At 37.7% G+C, this 22,713-nt stretch overlaps 1 protein-coding gene across 3 annotated transcripts in view; it reads left to right on the top strand.

Annotated features, from left to right (window-relative positions):
• The window catches only part of SRFBP1 (serum response factor binding protein 1), a 65,226-nt gene extending 50,076 nt beyond the window's left edge, over positions 1–15,150 (top strand). Inside the window, exons 4-8 of one of the 3 annotated variants that reach the window (XM_063129490.1) lie at positions 1,595–1,666; positions 8,871–8,952; positions 11,704–12,442; positions 14,048–14,085; positions 14,757–15,150. In XM_063129490.1, coding sequence (XP_062985560.1) covers positions 1,595–1,666; positions 8,871–8,952; positions 11,704–12,442; positions 14,048–14,085; positions 14,757–14,935 — 1,110 coding nt within the window. In that variant the 3' untranslated portion in view covers positions 14,936–15,150. Of the gene's footprint in view, positions 1–1,594; positions 1,667–8,870; positions 8,953–11,703; positions 12,443–14,047; positions 14,095–14,756 lie in introns of all 3 variants that reach the window. The other 2 variants (XM_063129488.1, XM_063129491.1) reach the window with 2 other exon arrangements.
• Positions 15,151–22,713: the final 7,563 nt, after the last annotated feature.

Here is a 22,713-nt window from a genome sequence, read left to right as displayed (position 1 = left end):
AAATGTATATAGTTCCTGAACAAGAATGCATACTACCTAGTTAAGACAGCAGTTAAAAACACTTCTGTTTGCATCAAAATAAAGCCTTTATACAACAGCATAATCCAAAATGCACTGCACAATAATAACTGCTTACAGATGAGTCAGATTTCTATTTTGCTATCTCTGATTTTCAAGGCTACTAAGCAAGATCATTTATTTGAAGGCTAAGGCTGCAAACTGATGCACGCCTATTTGGTAATAAGTCCCATTGAACGAATGAGAGATTTCTTTCCAAATAAATATCGATGGCATTGGGCTGTAAGTCTCCAAAAGTTTCCATAACCAAGTGTAATGTTTCTCAGTGAGACACTGGAAATCCCTAGCACAAAATTAACTTTATATTTTCATCTCTCCCTTCTCCTCACCCACCCACCATACTCTTCGACGATGGTGTGCTAGCGGAGCTCTGCTACTTTTCTTCCATTACACAAGTGGTTGTGCAAGCGCTAGCAGGCCACTTTCGTAAACTTAAGATCTGCAAGTGGTTGCACGAGTGGAACCTTAGTTGGAGTCTCCCCTTACGCATAGTTCAGAACTTTGTTTCTACTAGCAGGATGGCACTAGTAATTCAACACATTGAATTGTATTCTAGCTGCTATTATAACAAACTGCATCAGAAGATTTAGCTGCTAAAACGAAGCAGTGGTATTTCTTTTGTCCATGGGCACCAGAACTTGTACTTCGGTCCTGCCAAAGGTAAAGTCTTTGGGATATTGATTCCATATTCACAGAACATTCCTTCAGTTAAAAGGGACCAGACTGGAAAGCGAACAGAATTAATGCTGCAGGCAGTAATATAACTGGGACAATGTGTTCAGACATTTTATGCTCTGTCAAATATTTTCATCAGGATAACAATCTGGATTGGTGAGAGGGATTGTCAAATTCTGTAATAACTTTGGTGAATCACTTTCACAAGAGAAATAAGAATTATGTATTGTACGTGGTAAATTTTAATTTGAACCTAGTTTGGACCTTAAAAAAGAAATATTTGAGGGAAAGCACATTTCTATTTTTACTTTTAAAACTGTGTGTGCTTTTTTTCTATATAAAGGGAATAATCCTTGTATTTAATGTTGGAGGATACTGCTGTGAATGAAATGAGAGAATTTCAAAATGAGACTGCAAAGAAAACAAAACCAGACTTGAAACCGAGGTGGCTACCTAAAAGTTCTACTTTCTCATTTCAGATCTGAAAGAATGAGCAATAGTGGTGTACACTCTCCAGGGCATTTATAATAATGTATTTTCAGGCTGAGTTTGGGTATTCAACCCTTCCCCCCCCCCCCCAGCCTACATATTTGTGAGCCTTAGCTCAAATTAGGAGAGTAGGAGAGGGAAGGAACTATTCAGCAATTTAAGATTTTTACTAAGGCTATCTGGAAATGATTAGATATTCACCAACCTACAGTAAAGCCACTTCCATTGTCTTAGGCATCCTTCTTCCACTGAAGTGGATTAAAATTTGTCTCCATGTAAAGTGGAAATATTTATTTAATAAAAGTAATGCAATCATCAAGAGAAATTAACCCCCTCTCTCTCTCTTTTACAGGAAATAAAACTTGATCAAGTTACTAAATTAGCACTTGGGAGAGAAATTAATTTTGAGATTGTCTGCAAAAAGGTATGAGTCTTTGTACATTTGGGGGTGAGGAGCCCACATTTACCATGAGCAAATATATTTACAGTCCTCTCCAGAGTTTTGTCACAGTAACAAAGAATAATGCAATATTATATCCTATGTTATGCAGGTGCTTTGGGGAAGTATGTCATTCCACTTGCTACAGATTACTGTTCAAATGTTCTGGCTTCTTATCACATGAGCAAATTCATGATTTGAGCATGATTGTGATCTGATTTGTACTTTCAGTTACATTGGGCAGAATCCAATGTAACTGCTGCTCATCCGCTAGCGGCGCCAAATCTAGCCCCTTATGCGAGCTCCCTCCTTTTAGAAACGAGCATTTCCACTCATTTAGGGTTGTTTACGAAAGCGCAAAATCGCTGTTCTGCAAATGGTAGGGGCTGCTTGCAGACCTGAAGTGGCGGGGTGTTCATGCAAGGGCAGCATAGGATTCTGCCCATTGTGTATCTCCTTCAATTTCTCAGCATACTGCAAATCAAGGAGGGATACCTCATGTCATGCGAGCCTCATGTATTCCATGGAGCAATTCTTTACAGTTTCCAAGTGGTTATTAGATTGCCAGCACTTTTAACTTCCAGGGAGGAAAAATCTGGGCCTCTTAGGCTATGCTAAAACTTTGACAGTTTTTGAAAGCACCTTGCAAAATATACAAAGTTCTCTTAACCGTTGTTTGAGCTGACTTCAAAATTGTCATATTTTCTTTATAAGCTAGCAGTAAATGGCTCATCTCTGTCATAGCTGACTACATAGGTTTTGGGTGCATTTTTTTTATCCAAGAAAGGGGACAAAGAAATGCTGGCTAACATACATTTCAGGATATACTTTGAAGGATGATGAATAATAATAATAATAATAATAATAATAATAATAATAATAGTTACCCGCCTCTCCCTCTGGATCGAGGCGGGGTACAACACAAATGCAAACATCATATAACTAATTAAATCATTTAAAACTAATACATTATTAAAAGCAGCACGTTATAATGTTCATAAACATTATAAACAATGTTTATAAACATTTTGAACATTTTAAAGCTGACCCAGAATAGTTGTTTTAAATGGGTATTATCTAATCTGTTTTTATGCTTTTTACGGTTTTAAATTTTGTATATTGGTTTTAATGTTCTGTGTTTTAATCTTTGTAAACCATCCAGAGAGCTTCGGATATGGAGTGGTATATAAATGTAAATAATAATAATAATAATATATAAATGTAAATAATAATAATAACAACAACAACAACAACAACAAAGCACTCAGCAATCAAAGGAGTGAGTTACATGTATTTTTCTGAAATTAATACTTTTTAAAAAAAGATTCAAGAGTGAGTTCAACATTTTCCATCACAGCGTCTATGTGTCGTAAATTTGTTTTTGCTTAAAATAGTTCACATCATTTGTAAAATGAAATTATTACACATGTCCGACTCTCAGAGGACTTAATAACAAGAAAGTCTTATAAACAGGATTGAGAAACTTGTTCATCACTGAGGACTATTCTGTTAACTAATGGCTATAGTGAGTAAGGGACAACCTTCTTATGCCTGCAAATGGCCAGCTCACACCTGTGGGATCCTGGGATTTTTAATCCCCCCTCTTCTTTTCTTCTAATCTTTGCCAAAATATTCCAATTTCTTTTACAACCAAGATCTAGGGAATAGAATGAACAGATGTGGAAAGAGTTGCTTACTTTGTGTAATATAATTTGAGTGTAGAATGTGAGTTCTTTTGATGTGATCCTTTCTTCTAGCAAAACCAGCACATAGATTTGAGTTGCCAGTAGTGTGGTTCCGAGTGGGTATGTTGGGGTGGGTGTTGGTTGATGGGTTTACATTTTAAAAGGAAAAACCAGTTGTGGTTATATTAATATGAGATGCAGGAAGTGACACTATTGGCCTTTTGGGTGTTGGTAAGTCCTGGGTTAGGTCAGTATATCCAGTTTTGGCCAGCACATTTTAACTAGAATACCATTAAATGAAGAATATCCAGAAGAAAGAGGCAGAAATAATGTTCTACACTTGTGGGGAAGGAATAAATAACTGGGTATGTTTTAATAATGCAAAACAATATTTCTGGGGTGGGGAATCTGCATGAGAACATGAAGGAACAGTTTTGCCAATGTGTCCTTCCTCATGTTCTGAGATCGTATAAGTACACCTTTCTGTATGTTTCTACGATGAAAAATACCTTCTTTGTGTACTCGGATGTGGGACCCTCTTCCCTGAGCATTACTGTTTTCCCAAACATTTGCCCAAATAGATTTCCATTATTTGGGAGTAGTTCTATAGTTGTTTGTTAATAATTGAATAGCTCTCATTTAGCGCTTCCCTTTATTTTATTTTATTTTATTTTATATTGGGAGGGGTTGCTTTGTATATATATTTTCTTAATGGCTTTAGGTGCAGATGATAAATTTCATTAGTAATAAATAAAAAATACTTTTTATTTATTTAACAGCATTAAAAGAAAACTGAGATAAGACATCCTCTGTATTAAAATCTGTTGTCTTTATTCAGTGTGCATTAAAGTCTATTGGTGTGTGTGTATTGATTTCAGAAGTTTATGAATCCATTTCCACATAATTGATGTTTCTCTGTTGGACCAAGACCATTAGCTTTTAAAACTTTATTTTAGTATTGTGCTAATTATACATTTCTGTTGCTTTGACATCTGTTACTATATTAATAACAGAACACATAATTACTTACAGGGATTTTTAACATTCTTTGCATATATATATATATATATATATATATATATATATATATATATCGTTGCTGCACGTAAGCCAAGAAGAAATAAACTACTGTGAACTCTTTGCTGTCTTTTTTGGCTTATAACTTTCTTGAGCTAGTCTGATATTTGCTGATGACATCTTGTACTTAATATGTACTTTTTATAATGTGCGTGCTTGGGATTCTTTCAACTATTTACACTGCTAAAAATACATGCAATGGGCAGGTGTAATTGCTAGTAAAAGTATTCTTTGGGGAGTACTTCAGGAGCAGTACTGGTGTTGAGTTGTCCCAACTGACTCTGTTCATTTGGGTTTTTGTCAGGCTAAAATACTGCTCAGAGTTCCTTGCATACACTACATTTACTGTTGCTTCAGGAGGCACATGATAAGTAATATCCTTTATAGAGCTGCAACAGTACCCCGATTCTATCTGAAATGGAAATGACTGTGGGTGTATAAAAACCACTGTTTCCTGATAAATTTCCCTGGCAAATAGATGCTAACTTCAAACAAAAGTGGCTGTGCTTACTTTGAGAACATTGGCGATGAGAGAATGTTGCATTAAAGTGTAAGATTTGTCTGACTGTGACTAAGTCTGTTCCTGTAATGTAGATGATTCAGCCTTGTGATCTTCAAAAACTTTGTACTTTTGAACTGTGCTCTTAAATATTTTCACAGCCTTAAGAATTTGTTGTCTGACTTAATGTCTCCTCAGTGCCAAAGGTACACATTCTCTCTTGCGACTTTGAATTTTGAGCAGAAATGAACTAGCTCAAAGCACTAGTTAGATGTATGTTACCATGTTGGATTAATACTTAAATATCCAACATTACACAAGCAGACTTCTACTCATGAAGCAGAACTTTCCCATCCTGTCCCACATCTTCTCAAAATCTTTTCCAGAGTGTCTCCCACCATCCACCAGGATAGAGGGAGAATCCACTCCTCTGGTGGATGCCATTCCATCAGTGGATGGAGACAATTAAATGTTGCCCAACAATATCTAATCCTTAAACTGTCCCGTACGATTTAGTAAAAATCCTGTGCTTGGTTTTGCTCAGTGTAACTTCCCTATTGATAAGAGAATTACGGTATACACATGAAGACCATGTGGAAGCTCCATGAATAGTTCCTATGTAGATAATGTACACCTCAGCTGGTGAAATACATTGCCCCATCACATAGGGCCCATTTGCACATAATCGTGGCAAAGCGATGTGCTAATTAATCTGCAATTTGTCACAGCGCATTCCACCATTTTGCATATGCAACCTCTGATTGGGCCAATCAGAGATTGCTCTGCGTTGTCTGAACCTGGATACTATAAATTAAACATGAATTAAACTTAACAATTCCTTGGGCACATTCACACAGACACAGCAACCCACTGTGGCTGACAAACAATGCACAGTGGGTTGTATTGTGAACAACCCATAGTATATGGGTTGTGCATCTGACAAACAATCAGGGTTATTATGGTTATTTTCCCCCACCCTTCCTTCTCATTCTTCCAGCCAGCTCTGCCTGGCATCCCAGGGGACATAGGAGCAGAATCATCTTTTTGACTACCAAGTCACTGATCCCTGTCTTTATTGTTTTCCAATAGCGGTTGGAGCACTTTTAAAATTTGTTTACTTTTTCTATTTTTGTGCAAAAATGGGCCCAGAATCCCCCGCCCCCAATTTCCCAGCACCAGGGATGTGAAACTACAGCCAATTATTATTTGGAGCTGTGCACGTGTGGAACTCCAACTGTCCAAAATATACTGGTTTGTCTCGCCTAGACGCTTGTATGCTTGAGTTGTTGAGCATACATAGTAACAGGCAAGGCCTGGCTTAACAAACTTTGAGAGTTGACAACTGGGGAAACAGAGTGTAGGTTACCCCCTTTGCAGGGTTATCTCCAGGGTACTCTGAACTTTGGGGATGCCTTGCTAAGAATCCCCACTTACCAGTGTCTCCATCAGCTATTTTTCAGGATGTCTGACACACCACCCAGTTTTTTGCTCCCAAGCACAGTCACTGCTTCTAGGGTGGCATGCACTTTGCTATGAAAAACTGTTTATACCAACTTGGGATGGGGTGGACCAAAAGGGGGGCACCGCCAAGGGTCAGAGCAAGATTATAAGTCTGGGCGGGCACTCATCTAACTGGGTGATCTTGAACACTTTCTGCACTTGTCAATTTAATGTGCTGCCCCACCCTGACCCTTAGGGATCCCCTCCTTCTAGTGCACTACTCCCCAAGTCCGCAGCATCCCATTTTCATATAGAAGTGCACACTTACCAGTAAATGCTTCTAGTTTGACAGCTGTCAAATAGAAGCAGGTACAGCAATTTGTAGAGCAAAATAGGGTGGTACCTCATGCACCCTTAAAGCAATTGCTAGGGACTCGGGAAAGAGGGGACTCTTAGCAGGGCACTCTCAAGGTTCGGGGCAACACATTGAACCTGGGGATTGAACCCTTTCTAGGGTTTTGATCTGCATTTCCCTACCTGTCAATTGTGCATGGCTGTCAAAAGAGCCTTGCTACAGAATAGCCTTGATTGCTACCTTGTATGTTTGACAGAAAAGGGAACAGCAAAGACAAGCCCCTATATTTTGGATATGTGCAGTTGTGTAAGTGCTCAACTTCTAACAAACATTTTTTTTAAAAAAAATTCAAATAACGGAGGCCTTTTGCGCAAATAAATAAATAAATAAATATTCATATTGAATGCTCTGGCCACAATCAGAGCTGGCTGGAGGTCCAAAGGAGGGTGGGGAGAAGGCCATGCACTATTGGTGGTGTGCCCGATCAAACTCTGCACTGTGAGTTGTTGGCAAAACAACCCACAGTGCATGGCTAGTCACCCATCGTGGGTTAGCATGTTGTGTGAACATGCTCATTCTAAATTAACTTGGGGGTTATTTAACCCACGATTAACCCATATTATCCAGGTTTAGATGACATGGACCAATCTCTAGTTGGAGGTTATATGTATGAAATGGCAGTGGCATGTGCCGTGGCAAATCTTGGGTTAATTAACCCATGATTTTCTGCCATTACAGGCAAATTGGATCATAGTCTTCACCACCAGAAGCCTGGGAAAGAATTGAAATGGGGACAATCCATATAATTAGTTTATTTATGACCACCATATGGAACAGTTGCTACGGAGAAATTATTCCAAGGAGCTACATCTGGCATTATAATTTTCTGAGGACATATTTTCCCCCCCTCTGGCTACAGATGAAGTAAATTCAGTTCCTAAGACAAAGTCTTGCCTTATTGCTGGGTCTCCTATTGGTGCAAGGCATTTATTTCATATAAGGAGGATTATAGGTGACAGCAGTCTGGTTGAGATCAAGTGTTACAGTCTCGGTGGGAGAGACTGTAAAATCTGTTTGTTGAGGTAGCATTTACCATCTAGGAATTAAGCAAGTATAGGTTAATATTATTCATTGTACATTACTTTAAAAATAAAATTATATTGGGGGGGGATGTTTTTTAAAAAGAAAATCCATGACCAAAGCAGTTTACAACTTAGAATAACACCAGAACAAATTTACAAAAAATCTATGTTAGGGGTAACTTGAAATATTAAATACATTAATATGTTTCATAAATATCAGTGTTGATCAAAGTCTACAATAGTAAATAAAAATACAGTGTTTGGCATTCCTGGTAACATATGCTAAAAATCTAGAGAGGAAAGTTCTTTTCTTCACTCTGATCAAAATAAGAAGGGTCATGTGATGTAAGTATAGCTGATAATGCAGCAGCTATCGTTTTTAAGATTGACAATTTGAAAAGATACTATTGGCTAAATACATTCACTTAGGAACTAATTAGAACTTCTCAGACAATCAGTCTTTAAGTTAATTCATTTAAGTGTAGTAGGATCCTACATAGCTTGGATGCTTTAGAAGAGATATTGAAGATTTTTTGTGTAACGTTTTCTCAATATATGTTTGATCGCAGAAAATATTGTCTAGCTCTTTCCTGCAAAGTCAATTTCTTGCAGAAAATGGTTTTCTGCTTGCTGCAGAGTAAAACTCAGCAAAAATTCTCTCTCTCTCTCTCTCATTCATACACACACACACACCACACACACACACACATACGTGTATTTGCAAGACTATTCATTCTCCTGCAAAGGTGAGGGAAGGGGATATCAGAAACTTTCAGGTGTAAAGTTTCAGTACTTATGGTGAGGGTGGCCTTATCTTTTAAAGATGAGGTAGCTGTTTGGCGGGGGAGGGGTTGTAATAGGAAAGATAGATTTCCCCGCTTCAAATGGTGCCTAGGCTATCCTAATTTGTGGCAGAATGCCCCATAGGAACAACACTCATGATATATAATGATTCCTAGGCGGAGCGGAAATAGCTACCCTCCTTTGCTTTCTTTTTATATTTCTGTGTTTTTGATACTCAACCTGAGGATTTCCCATTTTTCTAATATAGCCCAATTCTTCAGCAAAAGATAGAGCAATTGCTAGGCTGACTGCTCACCCACTATTGAAGACAAAAATTGCTGATATTAAAGGTAAGCCAAATTTTTCTTGTGTACATTGGAGCTTTACAGAAGGGATAGGCAACCTGGGGCTCTCCAGCTGTTTTGGCCAACAGCTACTATGATCCCTCACTATTGGCAACACTAGTTAAAGCTGATGGGAACTGTAGGCCAATCTCCTCTTGCACAGGTTTGTGTTTTTCTTGTTGTAGTCTGTTTAAGCTATAATATGTCTAGACCTTACTGACTCTTTCAAATGGGCCATTAGTAATAATTATTCGGACCAAATGTTTTGCATTCTGTTTACATGAAATAATTGGAGAGAGAACTCAAAGGTCTCAAAGAAAAGCAATATATCCACTGATGCCTTAACTTGCACATAATCCTAATTGTTGCAGTGTTCCTTTCTGAGTGTATCTAAGGGCATGGCTAGATGGGGCGATATCCCAGTGATCGTCCCAGGATTGTCCCTGTGAGTCCACATGACACACAGGGCATCCTGGGAGCAGAGAGGAACAATCCCTCCCTTGGCCTGGGATATCGCCCTACAGTTTAATTCCAATTTTTCCGCATTCTTGGGATCATCCCGAGACCGTGGAACGCGTGGCCTGCCATCCCATTTTTGTCCTGACTCTTTGCAAGTAACCATGAAGAGCCAGTACCTGGGCACGAAGCTCCTCAGGAGCGCTGTGCCCATCGGGGGGAGCAGGAGGGTGTTTTTTTAAAAAATAAACTCACATTTTGCACAGGAGCGCTCCTGCGCTCCTCTCCAATTGGAAAAAAAACCCCCAAAATGGCAGGCGTGACGCCCTCTTCCTCCTGTTACGTCGCATGCAGCATGTAGACGAGAGACGATCTCACAATCATAAAATCGCGAGATCATACCCCTCCAACCCCCTTGTCTAGCCATGCCCTAAGTTATTCAGCGCTATTGTGTAGCTTTGTGTACTCTTATAAATCTATTATTATTATTATTATTTATTTATATAGCACCATCAATGTACATGGTGCTGTACAGATTACACAGTAAATAGCAAGACCCTGCCGCATAGGCTTACAATCTAATCTATTGTTACTCATATCTGCAAATTGAAAGGTTAAATCCCTGAAACAAAACAGTGATGGTAGAACTGTGAACATAATGCAGTTAATTCAAGATGTATATTGTTTAGTTTGTGTGTATGTGTGTGTGTCTGTATTTTAGTGACATTGAGAATCAGATACAAACTGCCTAATCCTGTGCAAGCTTACTTGGATGTAAATGTCCCTAGAACTGTCTGTCGTCTCATCTTTATTTTCTGCAATGGCTGCAAAAAAGAGTCTCTTTTTTCTCTATCAATTGGCTATACTGTTTCTTTAAGGCTTGCATCATTGGGGTCATCTCTGACGTCTTCCAAATTCTGTCCTCCTCCACAACTATGGCCTGGTTCAGACAACATGCTAAACCATGCATTCCCTTAACCATTTTGTGGTTAAGCAGCATGGTTTAGCGCTTTGTCTGAACCAGGCCATTAGGTTGAATGCCTGCTGCATTCATAGTTTCTGATTAGCTATTAGATAAGAATCCGATATTTCAGATAAGAATTCAACATTTCTTCATAAATCTGTTTTAAGAAATGTTAAAATTGCTAGTTAAAGATTAGGAGCGCAAGAAAGAGTCATACATTTGTATTCAAATACTCCGCTAGTTTGAATACAGATCAGATATGGAACACATTACTTCTATGTACTGGTGTTGTTTGCATTACTTTGGTGGCATTCTCTCTTTTAGATTCTAATCATATAAATTAGAGCAGCCCTAATTCACCCCCCACCCCAAATTGGTGGGACTGTTTGTTCCAGTCAAATACTTGAAGGGCCTCATTTCCTCCACGGCCCACTATTCCATTTCTGTTCCCGAGGGGGGGGGGACTCTCCTTGGGAGTCAGAATCAGGGTAGCAAGTGGAGGAAGTGACTCCTTTGAAGATCAGAGGCCTGCTGGGCCTTTCCACCTTCTCCAGGCTGTTTGTAAAGTGAAGCTGAAAATGGCACTAGTATTTTCCTTCAGGGTTCACAGTGGGAATAAAGTACCAGCAGTGGTACAAGCAGGATCAAGGTAGGCAGGCTGCGCCCATGATATAAAAATTATTGCAGCAAGTTCTTCCATCTTAAAATTCTTTTATGTGTTTTTAGCTGGAGAAAGCTCCTCTTAGAAATTTCCTTATATTGCATCAAGGGTGCCATAAATGGCACAGTCAGCAGGACTTAGTGTGATCCATGGTTGTTGTGGGGAACCATTGAGCTGAGTCATATAGGTGTAAAAAGAAAACGAATATAGTCCTAACCTTCGCTTGCCTCCATGGCTCATCAGGCGAGATGCAGAATTGCCCTGTTTTGTCAGTGAGGAGGCTTCATGTGTCATGCAATGGGTACTGTAGTGGCATAGTATCTCATGCTTATGGTGCACTTGACAAAAGGGCTGATCAAATGCATTTTACCTGATGCAAACATATGAATATATAAAGGTGCCTTATACCACTGGCCTTCCTGGACCAGTACAGTTTATTCTCTCTAGCAATAGCTCTCAAGATTTTGGGCAGGAATATTTCCAGCCCCGCTACCTGAAATACTTTTAATATTGGTTGCCACAGGTAGTTGCTCTGCCACTATATAATGGTCCCCTCCCTACAAAAATATATCATGGCTTTGCTTTATAACCTAATTATCATTACTATGCTTATATTTTAATACTGCTACTCTATGTAAAAAAAACCAAAACCAAATATAATCCCTTGTTTTTCTAGCTGCTGTAAAAGCCTTTAAAGATGCAAGACAGAAGCCAGCTAGAACTATTTCTGCAGACGAATATAAACCGGAAGAACAGCTTACCAAACAACCTGAGGAGACCCAGCATTCCAGTAGCAGTGAACATAACCAAACATATAAACAAGCTGAAAACCAAGACAAAATAAAGGTGAAAGAGAAGACAAGTACTGACATGGGAAAGAAGCAAATTTGTGTGAGAGGGAAGCAGAAAAGGTCAGACAGTGAGGAAAAATGTCCCCCGGATGGCTTTACAATGCAGGCTGCAGAACATCCTAACTTAGATCATCAGAGTCAAACAGAAAAGACAGTTTCTCCAGAAGGAAAGAAATGTGTAGGTGATCTCCTGAGCAGGGCAGTAGATGAATCTGATAGTGATGCAAGTAAGTGTGAGGAGAGTGGAGCAGAGGATGAATCTTTTGATGACAGCACTGAAGAGAGATTCTATAATCAGGCTTCTGGTTCTGATGAAAGTGATAGTAATGATGATTTCTTCATTGGCAAAGTAAAGAGAATGAAAAAGAAAGGAGCAGCTGATACTTCATTACCTACTGAAGACAAAGTCAAAAGCATGCTGCTAAAAAAGCCAAAGAATTCTCAATCTGACACAGTGCAGGACACAGACACAAAGGGAAAAGGTCAACATTCAAAAGCAAAGAACCTAGAATCTGTATTTTACTGCTCGTTGTCCAATTCTAAGAAATCCAAAACTGTGAAAGGGTAAGTCCCCTTCTGTCCAAAATAAAACCTTGGGGAAATTGTTAAATTTCTAGTTTGCAACAACAGCTTTTGGCAAATGTTTGAGCCATCGTTCAAAGACAGTTTAGAGTATTACACAGTGATTCTTAGCCAGGCCCATATGATCACCCCCACCCCTAGGGGGCTTTCTGCCAAACTTGGGGGCATTCAGAACTTTGGGGGACAGGTTTTGGCAGTAGTGGAGAGTGCATTTGCACAGCGGAGGCTAGTTTGCCAGCTGTGCCCTTTCCTAGAGTTGTCTGATCTGGCCATGGTCATGCATGCTCTCCAAGTGTGAGGAGCCCCAGTGACAAAGCCTCTCAGCTCCAGTGACAAAGTGTCAACACACAAGCAAGTTAAGTACCCATGCAGGTTTAGCAAGAGGGTGAGGAAACCAAGGCAGTCAACTCTTCCCTGCCTTCTAGTAACTGTAAGGAAATACATATAGAGAGATAAATAACCATAAATAAATTCTTCACTTTCTCAGAGATTCAGGACAGATAAAAGGAAGTATTAGTCTGTTTACACAGTGGCTAACTAGTACTGTGTAAATGATAGAATTCTTTACTACAAGATGTACTGATGGCCACCAATTTGGATGGCTTTAAAGGGGGGTGGGACTAATTCATGGAGGATAAGACTCTCAATAGCTATTCATCCTGATATCTATATGCTACCTCCAGTATCACAAGCAGTAAGCCTCTATACACCAGTTACTTGGGAACATGGGTGGGAGGTGCTGTTGCACTCATCTTCTGCTTGTAGGTTTTATGTGGGCTGCTGGTTGGCCACTGTTTAAACAGACTAGTAGACTAGATGGACTTTGGTCTGATCTGGAACAGCATTTCTTATGTTCTTATGTCTGTTGTGTTGGATGCTGTCTTTATTCTGTTGTTGTGTTTTAATTGTATTTTAATGTATTTGTTTTATTATTGTTTTAATCAAGTTTTTATTTATCTGTGATTGTTAGCCACCTTGAGTGCCATTTTTTGTAGAAAGGTGAAGTACAAATCAAATAAATAAATAACAATAAATAAATGTATGCCTAAGATCTGTACAACAGAAAAATATACCTATCAGAAACGTCTTGTCTGTAATGCTACTTTTATGCCTAATTGTTTCCATCTGTGATTGCAATGTCCTTTACTGTGGATGGTAATAGATTAAGCATTAAGAACTACTGCTGTAACTATTGTGGTCAGTTCACTCATATTTTCTTACCAGCTGCTCTGTTGAGTCAATTTTCATACTGAACTATGGCTAGAGGGACTACGTCTATCAGCATGACTCACAGATTTAAGAAAAATGCACTCTTACTATGCAAATCTTGCTAGAAATCGTGTTTTATTCAAGACAAGCCAACAAGACCACCTTGGCTATATAAACACAATTATATAAATAAACCTTAGATCAACTTATATGCTTTAGGTTCATCTTATGCTTTCAAAGTCATCAAATGATGGTGGTTGCACACAGAGCAATGTCTTGACTTTTAAAAGCTAAATATGGTGGCATTGTTCATTTTTCAATCTTAATAGCTTGCTTCCTTCCCCAATCTCCACTAACTTTGTTTGTTCTGTGCTCTAGAACTGCTAGAGACCACCCTCCCAGAAACAAAGCAACATGTAAGTCAGGTTGGTATTGCTGTGTAGATTCATGTAGTATCAAAAGTGAACCTTGTTTTGCATTGACAATGTATTGATTGTTTTTCAGTTGTAAATTATTGGGTTAACTCCAGTGGCACACAAGTGGACTTACCCTTGCTCTCCTCTCCCTGCAGCCCTCCCATCCCTCCCTAGGGAGAAGTCAGGGCGGTTGAATGGGTAGTTTAGATCTGTTACACCAGTGGTTTGCATTTTGCTGGTGGATGGCCAGCATTGGATACAACCCATTGCTGTTGCTCATGAAATTTGTTGAGTTTATTTACATTTTCATGTTCTGAAATATATAAGTGGCGGTCCTAGAAATAATCCACAAAAGCAAATATCATATGTCTTAGGCAACATTTTCTTAACAGAAACTGGAATTGCTGTGAAATAGATTTCTTTTGCTGCTTAAAACTCTGGGTTCAAACCAGTTGTTTCGTGGGATGGGACTCAGATCCCACCTACTCAGTGTTTCTGAGCGGGCTACTCGTGCTCTACCATATCTCCCATGGTCGCATTTTGAGGTGGTGTCCAGGAGAAATTCTCAAATTGCCAAATGTGACCAAGGCCCCAAAAAGTTGCCTATCCTTGCTATAAGGAATCTATTATAACTTAATTGCTTACACTTCTTTCTGTTAACTCTTGCACAGCTTTTGAGAAAAATCGCCCACATAAACAGATGCTTAGAGGTTCAGGTATGAAGCAAGGTATTGAAAGGAAACAGTTGGAACAACCCCTTCATCCTTCATGGGAAGCAAGCAGGAAACGTCGAGAACAAATATCTCAAATTACAGCATTCCAAGGGAAAAAAATTAAATTTGAAGACTAATTGTTTTTCTAATACTTATCCTCAACCTTTTAACCTCATCTGTTTAACATTTTGCATCTTGTTGTGATCCTAACAGTATGCCTGGAAAATTTATGGCCATGTTTATAATTGAATTTTTATATACAAAGTGATATAAGCTAAAAAGTTTCTGAGGACATTTATCATTTTCATTCAGTAGATTTCCTGTGTATAAAATAAAGGTAATCTTGAAATCATTAGTTGTAAGAGGCTTTTTTTTATTTAGAAAAAGTAATCTTGACATTGGCCGCATTTGTCAAGAATACTTCCAGCTGGTATACTTTTCAGTGACCTAATGGGAACTTCCATGAAAAATCATGGGTTTGAGTTTGAGCTGCCAACGGATGTAAAAATCTTAAGGAAGAAAGGAGAACATTTTGAATCTCCCTAGGCTGTCTGCCACCCACCATTCTCCAACAGAGGGAACTTCAAAAGGAAATTCCCAGACTGAAATAGCTGAATTAGAACTTAAAGGAAATTTGATTCTGTTTGTTTTGGCTTGAATAGAGACTATATTGTCAATGGCCACTCTACTTATTTTGCATAACTTTAAGTTTTAATTGCATTTCTTTGCCACTTAGCTCACTGCTTACCATGTGTGTATGTATGTATGTGTATATATCATGCATGCATGCCAACTGAGGGTAACACATCTGCCATAATACATCTGTTAATATTTAAAGTGCTACAAGAGTTTTTCTTGTTTTGGCTTATAATGTGGCTTCTTCTATTCAATTACTGATTTGTGAAGAAATTATATGAACAGAGGCCTCAGCGGCACTCAAAAGCTTGAGAATTGGAATGTGAATAACTGACACATGTTGTCTGAACTATCTATGACTTTTAATTTATAATTGTCAAGGAGATCAAGTGGGAAATTGTCAAGGAGATCCAACGCAGTCCCATTTGACTTCAAAAGAGGAAACTTCTCAAAAATTAGTAAACATGTAAAAAGGAAGTCTGAAGGGAAAGTCTAGAGAGACAAATCTCTCCAAAATGCTTGGGGATTACTTAAAATCCCGATAGCAGAAGCTCATATAAAACGCAAACCACCAGTCTGGAAAGGTAGAACAAAGTCCAAGAGGTCACCAGGATAGTTAACAAACAGTGTCAAAGAAGGTACTAGAAAAAAGAAGGCTTCCTTCAGAAAATGAAAGCCTTGCTCAAACAAGGAGAACAAAAGCAACAAAAACTTGTATGAACGAAATGGAAGCAGACAATAAGGAATGTGAAAAAGGAGTTTGAGGAGCATATTATTAACAACATTAAGATCTACACTAAGCAATTAATTGATCCTGTTCAGACAACATGCTAAGCCATAGTGGTTAAGCATTTTGAGCTGAACATTATGGCTTAGTCTGTCATGTGAACCATGACTTAGTGTGTTGTATGAACCATTCCGAACCATGATGGCTACATAACCACAGTTTAAACAGGCTCACTAACCATTTGCTGCAAAAAGGTTAGCAGCCTAACCATGGCTTAGCATGTTGTGAACAGGCCTTTTACCTTAGAAGCCGGAAACGACCTAGGAAAGTGATTGGATCATTGTTAAAGTGCTAAATGAGATTAGATTAGATTGAATAAGATTAGATTGAATAAGATAAATGAGCAATACTCAGCAAATTGTTGGAGAGGTTGTGGGGAAATAGGAACGTATTTACATATGTGGTGGGAATGCAAATATGTACAAAGATTATGGAAGATAGTGTTTTTTGAAATTGAAGAAATAGTGGGAATGAAAACAGAACAAACACCAAAGATTGCATTACTGTCACTATTTGAAGATATAAAATGTGGAAAAGAAACTAAAGAGTTGATATCGAGTTTGCTGACTGCAGCACGATTGATGGTAGCTAGGAACTGGAAGATTCAAGGGGAATACTCTATTGAAGAATGGTATAAAGAAGTATGGGATATAGCTATTAATGATAAACTGACTTGTAATATTAAGTGGAGAAAAGGTATAACTAAAATAAATGAGTTTGAAGGAATCTGGAAACAGTTCCTAATATTTGTGTTTATTAAGGGAAGTGGGAAACCGCCAGCAGAAGAAACGATAAGATTTTGGAATCAGGAATAGATCCCGAGGTGGGGGGAGCACTATTATGTCAAGAATGATTATGTTATGGTATAATATTTTATAGTTAATATCTATTCAATACATATGTACTCAATATTTACTCAACATGTATGTAGTATGTAATAGTTGTTTTGATGTTTTCTTTATTGTAATGTTGTATGTTTAATTAATGTGGAAAAGCAATAAAAAAAATAAAAGTGCTAAATGAGAATAAGGAGATTGCAGAGAAGCTTAATGAATTCTTTGCATCTGTCTTCACTGCAGAAGATGCAGGGCAGATACCTGTACTTGGACTGATATTTTCATGAAGGGAGTCTGGGGAACAGGGGCAAATAGTGGTGACATAGATGACATTCAGACCAAATTTTCAGATTGAAAACAAATCACCAAGGCCAGATGGTATCCATCAAAAAAAAAATCTTAATTCAAATGTAAATTGCTAGACTTTTTTAAAATGTAAAATTTAAAATGTAAAAGATTTGCCTCTGTACCAGAGGACAGGAGAGGTGGCCAATGTGACACTAAATTTAAAAGGGGGTCCTGGAGGTAATTGTAACACTAAATTACAAACTGGTTAGTTTAAGGTCTGTTCTAAATAAATTGGTGGAATTATTAAGCATATAGAATTACAATTCATGCTAAAAATAAAAATAAAAAAAGAATCTGCATGTTTTCTGCAAAGGTATGTCCTATCTCCCTAACCCACTAGAGTTCTTTGAGAGTGTCAATAGAATATGGAGAGAAGTGACCCTGTAGACATTGTTTACTCAGACGTCCAAAAAGCTTTTGATAAAGTCCCTTTCTCAAAAATTCTTAACAATATTAGCAGTCATGCCGTAAGAGGAGAGGTTCTCTTATGAGTTGGTAACTGGTTAAACAAAGAGTACGAATAAATATTCCGTTGTTTCAGTGGAGGGATATGAACAGCGATATTGCCAAGGGACCTGCATTAAGACTTCATAAATGATACAGAGTTAGGAAAGAGCAGTAAAGTGGCCAAGTTTACTGATGGTACCAAATTATTTATGGTGGTTAAAACAAAGAGGGATTGCAAAGAACTTTAGAATAATCTCTCCAAACTGAGTAAATGGCAAATGCAGTTCAATGTAAGCAAGTGTACATTTGGGACAAAAATCTCAATCTTTGCTGGCAGTGGCTCAACAAGAAAGAAATCTTGAGGTTGCGGTGGATAAAATGTCAACCCAGTGTGAGTGCTCTGAAAAGGCAAATTCCATGTGAGGCATAATTAGAAAAAGAATTGAAAATAAAACTGCTGATGTCCTAATGCCTTTAAACTAATGTATGGTGTAACTATACTTGGGCTACTGTGTTTGGTTCTGGACATCACAGCTCAAAAAAAAGATGATGTAGATCTGGAAGAGGTGCAGAAAAGGGTCAAGGGTTAGAGCAACTTCCCTTTGTGGAAAGGTTATGTAGTTTGGGGTAGTTGAGCTTAGAAAAATGTGAATAAGGGGATAGAGATGTATAAAATTATGCATGGTGTGGAGAAAGTGATTACTCTCATACTAGAACCCAGGGTCATCCAAAGAAATGGAATGGTGGGAGTTTCAGTTCTTCACGCAGCACATAGTTAAACTTTAGAATTAGTTGTTACAATATGTAATGATGTACACCAACTTGTACTTGTCTAAAGGGAATTAGACAAGTTCATGGAGGATAAGGCTGTCCGTGGACATTAGTCATGATTGCTATATATTACTTTGGGAACCAAAGGTAGTATGCCTGTGTGTGCCAACTGCTGGGGACACTAGTGGGAGGGTGCTGTTGTGTACTTTCCGTGGGCATCTAATTGGCATTTGTATGAACAGAACACTGGAATTATAGATACGTCTTTGGTCTGTTACACCATGGCTCTTACTTTATATTCACATATAAAAAGAGAATCCTTTAGATGTATACATCTGATTTGGAATCATACCTCTAGACTAGCATACTGTCTAACAAAATTAAGTGGAAGTTGAAAATGAGTTTTCATAAATATATAGACCTCAGTGACTAAATTTCATTATTTTGCCTCTTAGTATTCCAGTAGATTAGAAGAGCATTTGATTGTGTTGAGTGGAATTATCTACTCTTCTTGTCAATAGTGGATTGATTGAAAGGGGATTTAAGATGCAGCTGTTTGTTTACAATGTTGCGTGTTCATTTTTGTGTCTAAAAGAAATCCTTTTCACTCTGCCCCTCACAGCTCTTAAGGAATTCTGAATTTCAGCCTATCTGATAAGGCACTAACTTTATTATAAGATCAGTGGTTTACAGTGTTTTAAATGGTTTTGAAACCTTGTCCTATAGTTTTGCAAGCCAGTGTATGTTAATGTGCAGGCTGATGTTAAAGATAGGGCAGTATTCAAGTTTATTCTGCAAATTCAAATAGCACTAGCAGTGGTGTGCCAAATCTCCATTGTACAAGCGCTGGCATATTTTGCTTGTGCAACCATGCTTACACAAACATACCATTAATTGGGCCCTTCTTTCATACATAATTCAGAACCTAGTGTCTCATTGCGCAGCATCATTTACCCTACCAGAATGACACAACTGGATATTGCCCATAGACACGTTTATCGCTAGCCTAATATTAGGGTGTCTCTATTTCTTTTCTGCTAATTTATTTATTTATTAAATTTATATACCGCCCCATAGCCGAAGCTCTCTGGGCAGCTTACAAAAGTTAAAAACAGTGAACATTAAAAAGTATACAAAATTTAAAACCACCAAAACTATAAAAACAACAGTATAAAAAAACAGTATACATATACTGTTGTAAATATTATGCAACAAGCCATTAATCTTCTAGGGGTGCAATACAATGCATCTTTAGACAGAAAAAAAGTCCTACAATTCCCAGCATTTCCCAGCCAGCATAAGTCTATTAAAAACTTCCATTTTGGAGAAAGAAAGGGGAGAGTTATGAATGCCTAAAAATAACTAGTATGCTTAATTTGAAGGAAATGTATTATTTTGTGGTTTTTAGTTGAAAATGGAGAATCTTGAAAACTTTAAAGCTTGAAGAACATCCACATGTCTCTGGATTGCCAAGCTTGCTTAGTTTTTCTTGGCAATTGATGATCGAGAAAGTGTTTTTATTGCTTTAACTTATGACCCTAACAATATTCACATGGGATGTCTAGGACATCAAAGTGTTTTTAAAGTGACCTTTGAATTCTTGGCTACATTCATCACAGCAAAACGTGTAATCAAAGAAATTAGCACTAGCAGTATCTGCATGCAAGAACAATTAGCAGGTGAATGGAATTTAATGTTCCCTGTTTTCTTCTGTCATATAGAACAGAGCTTTTCAACCAATAGTACTTGTGTCATCTGACATACTGGGAAGTACTACCAGTTGAAAAGCTTTAATATAAAAGGAAAGGTTAGCAATATTAAAATAAATTCTTTATACTTCTTGTTAGTGGCACTATTGCAATATGTTAAACTGAGAGATTCTATTTTGTCAGATACTCTCTAAATATTAAAAAAGCCATTATGTTGGTTTAATATTTTAGTTCTAGAAAGAGAAAAATTCTGAACTTGAAAATTTATTTCCCAAATGTGTTAGTAAACTATCATGTTGAAGAACTGCTGTCGGTTCTTTGCCTATAGGGATTTAAATCTTGTTACGTGGTCCAGATCATTAACATCACTTTTTCATTTCCCAGTCAGATATTTTGTGAGTTTTGTATCTTATACTATTGTCATATTGTATAATTAGTAGCATTTGAACTAGGTTGCCCTTCTTTGAAACATGTCAAGACTGAGATGACTTAAGGAATATAGAAACTGCCTTACACTGTGTAAGACTATTCGTCCATCTAGCCCAGTATTACTGACACAGATTGGCAATGGCAGGGTTTCAGGAATATTTTACCAACCTTATGTGGAAATGCCAGGGATTGAATCTGAAATATTCTGCACACAAAGCATGTGCTCTGCTACTGAGCCCTTCCCCTGTACTTATATAGTACTGTGATAATATGGATGCTACTGAGGAAGAGGGCCCTACCTTACTGAACTGTACTTAACTCAGGCTGCAGTTGGCTCTGGACATTTGCAAGACTTTTCTGCCATTAAGCCAAACCAAACTGCTAGCCATAAATATGACATCATTCAAATCTACTACGTCTAATGTTAACTGTGATAATAATTCATTATCCATGTGCCATATGTTACATTCTAAGCACAAGAGATGGTAATTTCGGCTGAGCTTCATCTACTAACCTAATTTGGTTTGGGTCAAATCAGTTTTACCATTAGGTGGGGCTTGTAAACTTTAAGATTGTGAGTGGCTCTACTTGTTCACCACTTGTGATTGGTTCTATTGTTTGATTATTGGTATATCTAGAGGAATTCATACTTTTTTTCAGATTCCATGAGGTAACTTTTGTTCAGTTGCTTAAACTATGTGGAGCTGGCCTAGTAAACAATGCAATGCAGAGGTATCCATTTTAACACTGTATAATTCTGTATGAATATTTTATCATTGCTAGGTATGTTTGTGTTGTGTGCAGTATTGTTACCCTGTATGGGTAAAAAATTTCCATTTCCAAGTATTCTGGTACTATTTACAAAGCTCTGTATGCTCTTTGGCCAAGGTAGAAATCCACCAAAACTACTGAGTTCTTGAACCTAGTGCTTCTAAATAACTGGCATGTTGTATTGTACATAGCCTATTTGTATTTTTATTAGATTCACCATTTTCCTCGGAGAAGAACCAATATAGATATTGCTCTTAACCTATAAAATTGTATAGATTTTATTTTGGTGGAAGCTGGAAAGAAATTTGAAACATTTTTATTCAGGTCATTTTCACATAAATTTGCAGCCATAATACAAGAATGTAACACAAGAATATGGAAGTGCAGTGAAGAATACAAAGCTAGTGTATGAATAATCATAAATAACTTTTCAGGGAAAGACACATAGATTTTAAAAGTAAGGCTCTTTGAAAAACTGAAGTAAATAGTAAAATTCCTCCAAGGATGGCTTTTTATTGAATTTGTAACATCTGGTTGCTTATAAATTTCCTGACAACAAACTTGTTTATTTAAATTCAAGTTAAAATATGTAAGCACCTTTGAAATATCTGGAATGTTAAAACAATTTTGCTGTATTGTAAGGTACAGGGTAGAGCACTTTCCATTAAATGAGTATACACTTCAGTTATGTCCAACAAAACCTATAGGAATGTACAAAAAGGCAGACTCAACAAATATCATTATTGGTTTACTATTAGAAATCCCTTAGATTTAATCATGGATCATGTAATGCTTGGAAGAGCAAAGCTGTGAGTGCTATGAGCCAAATTTATGGGACAGCCAAACAGAGTGAAGGAAAATACTTTTATAACCTTCACTATGTTTGATGTGTTATCCAGTTGAGAGGCAAAAAGATCCATATATAACAAAGGTGTGGCTCACTAATTCCTAATACGTTACAAGGGCCACAAGAAAACCTCAAACTTGCTATGATTCTTCATAAATTAGTACCTTTTTCTGTTAGACTAACCTTGGCAACATACGTCTTGACTAAGACCTGAGTCCACAAGTGCCAAATATTCCTGGTTACATCTTAAGTCACAGCAGATACTCTGCTTTTTTCTTTTCTTTTTCGAAAATGAAAGCATGATTTTGTAATGAAATATTGCAGTCTGGGACAG

Source organism: Elgaria multicarinata, chromosome 6 (genome assembly GCF_023053635.1).
Source record: "Elgaria multicarinata webbii isolate HBS135686 ecotype San Diego chromosome 6, rElgMul1.1.pri, whole genome shotgun sequence".
Taxonomy (NCBI): domain Eukaryota; kingdom Metazoa; phylum Chordata; class Lepidosauria; order Squamata; family Anguidae; genus Elgaria; species Elgaria multicarinata.
The sequence above is the reverse complement of the archived record's forward strand: the minus strand, read 5'-3'. Positions and strand labels throughout refer to the sequence as shown.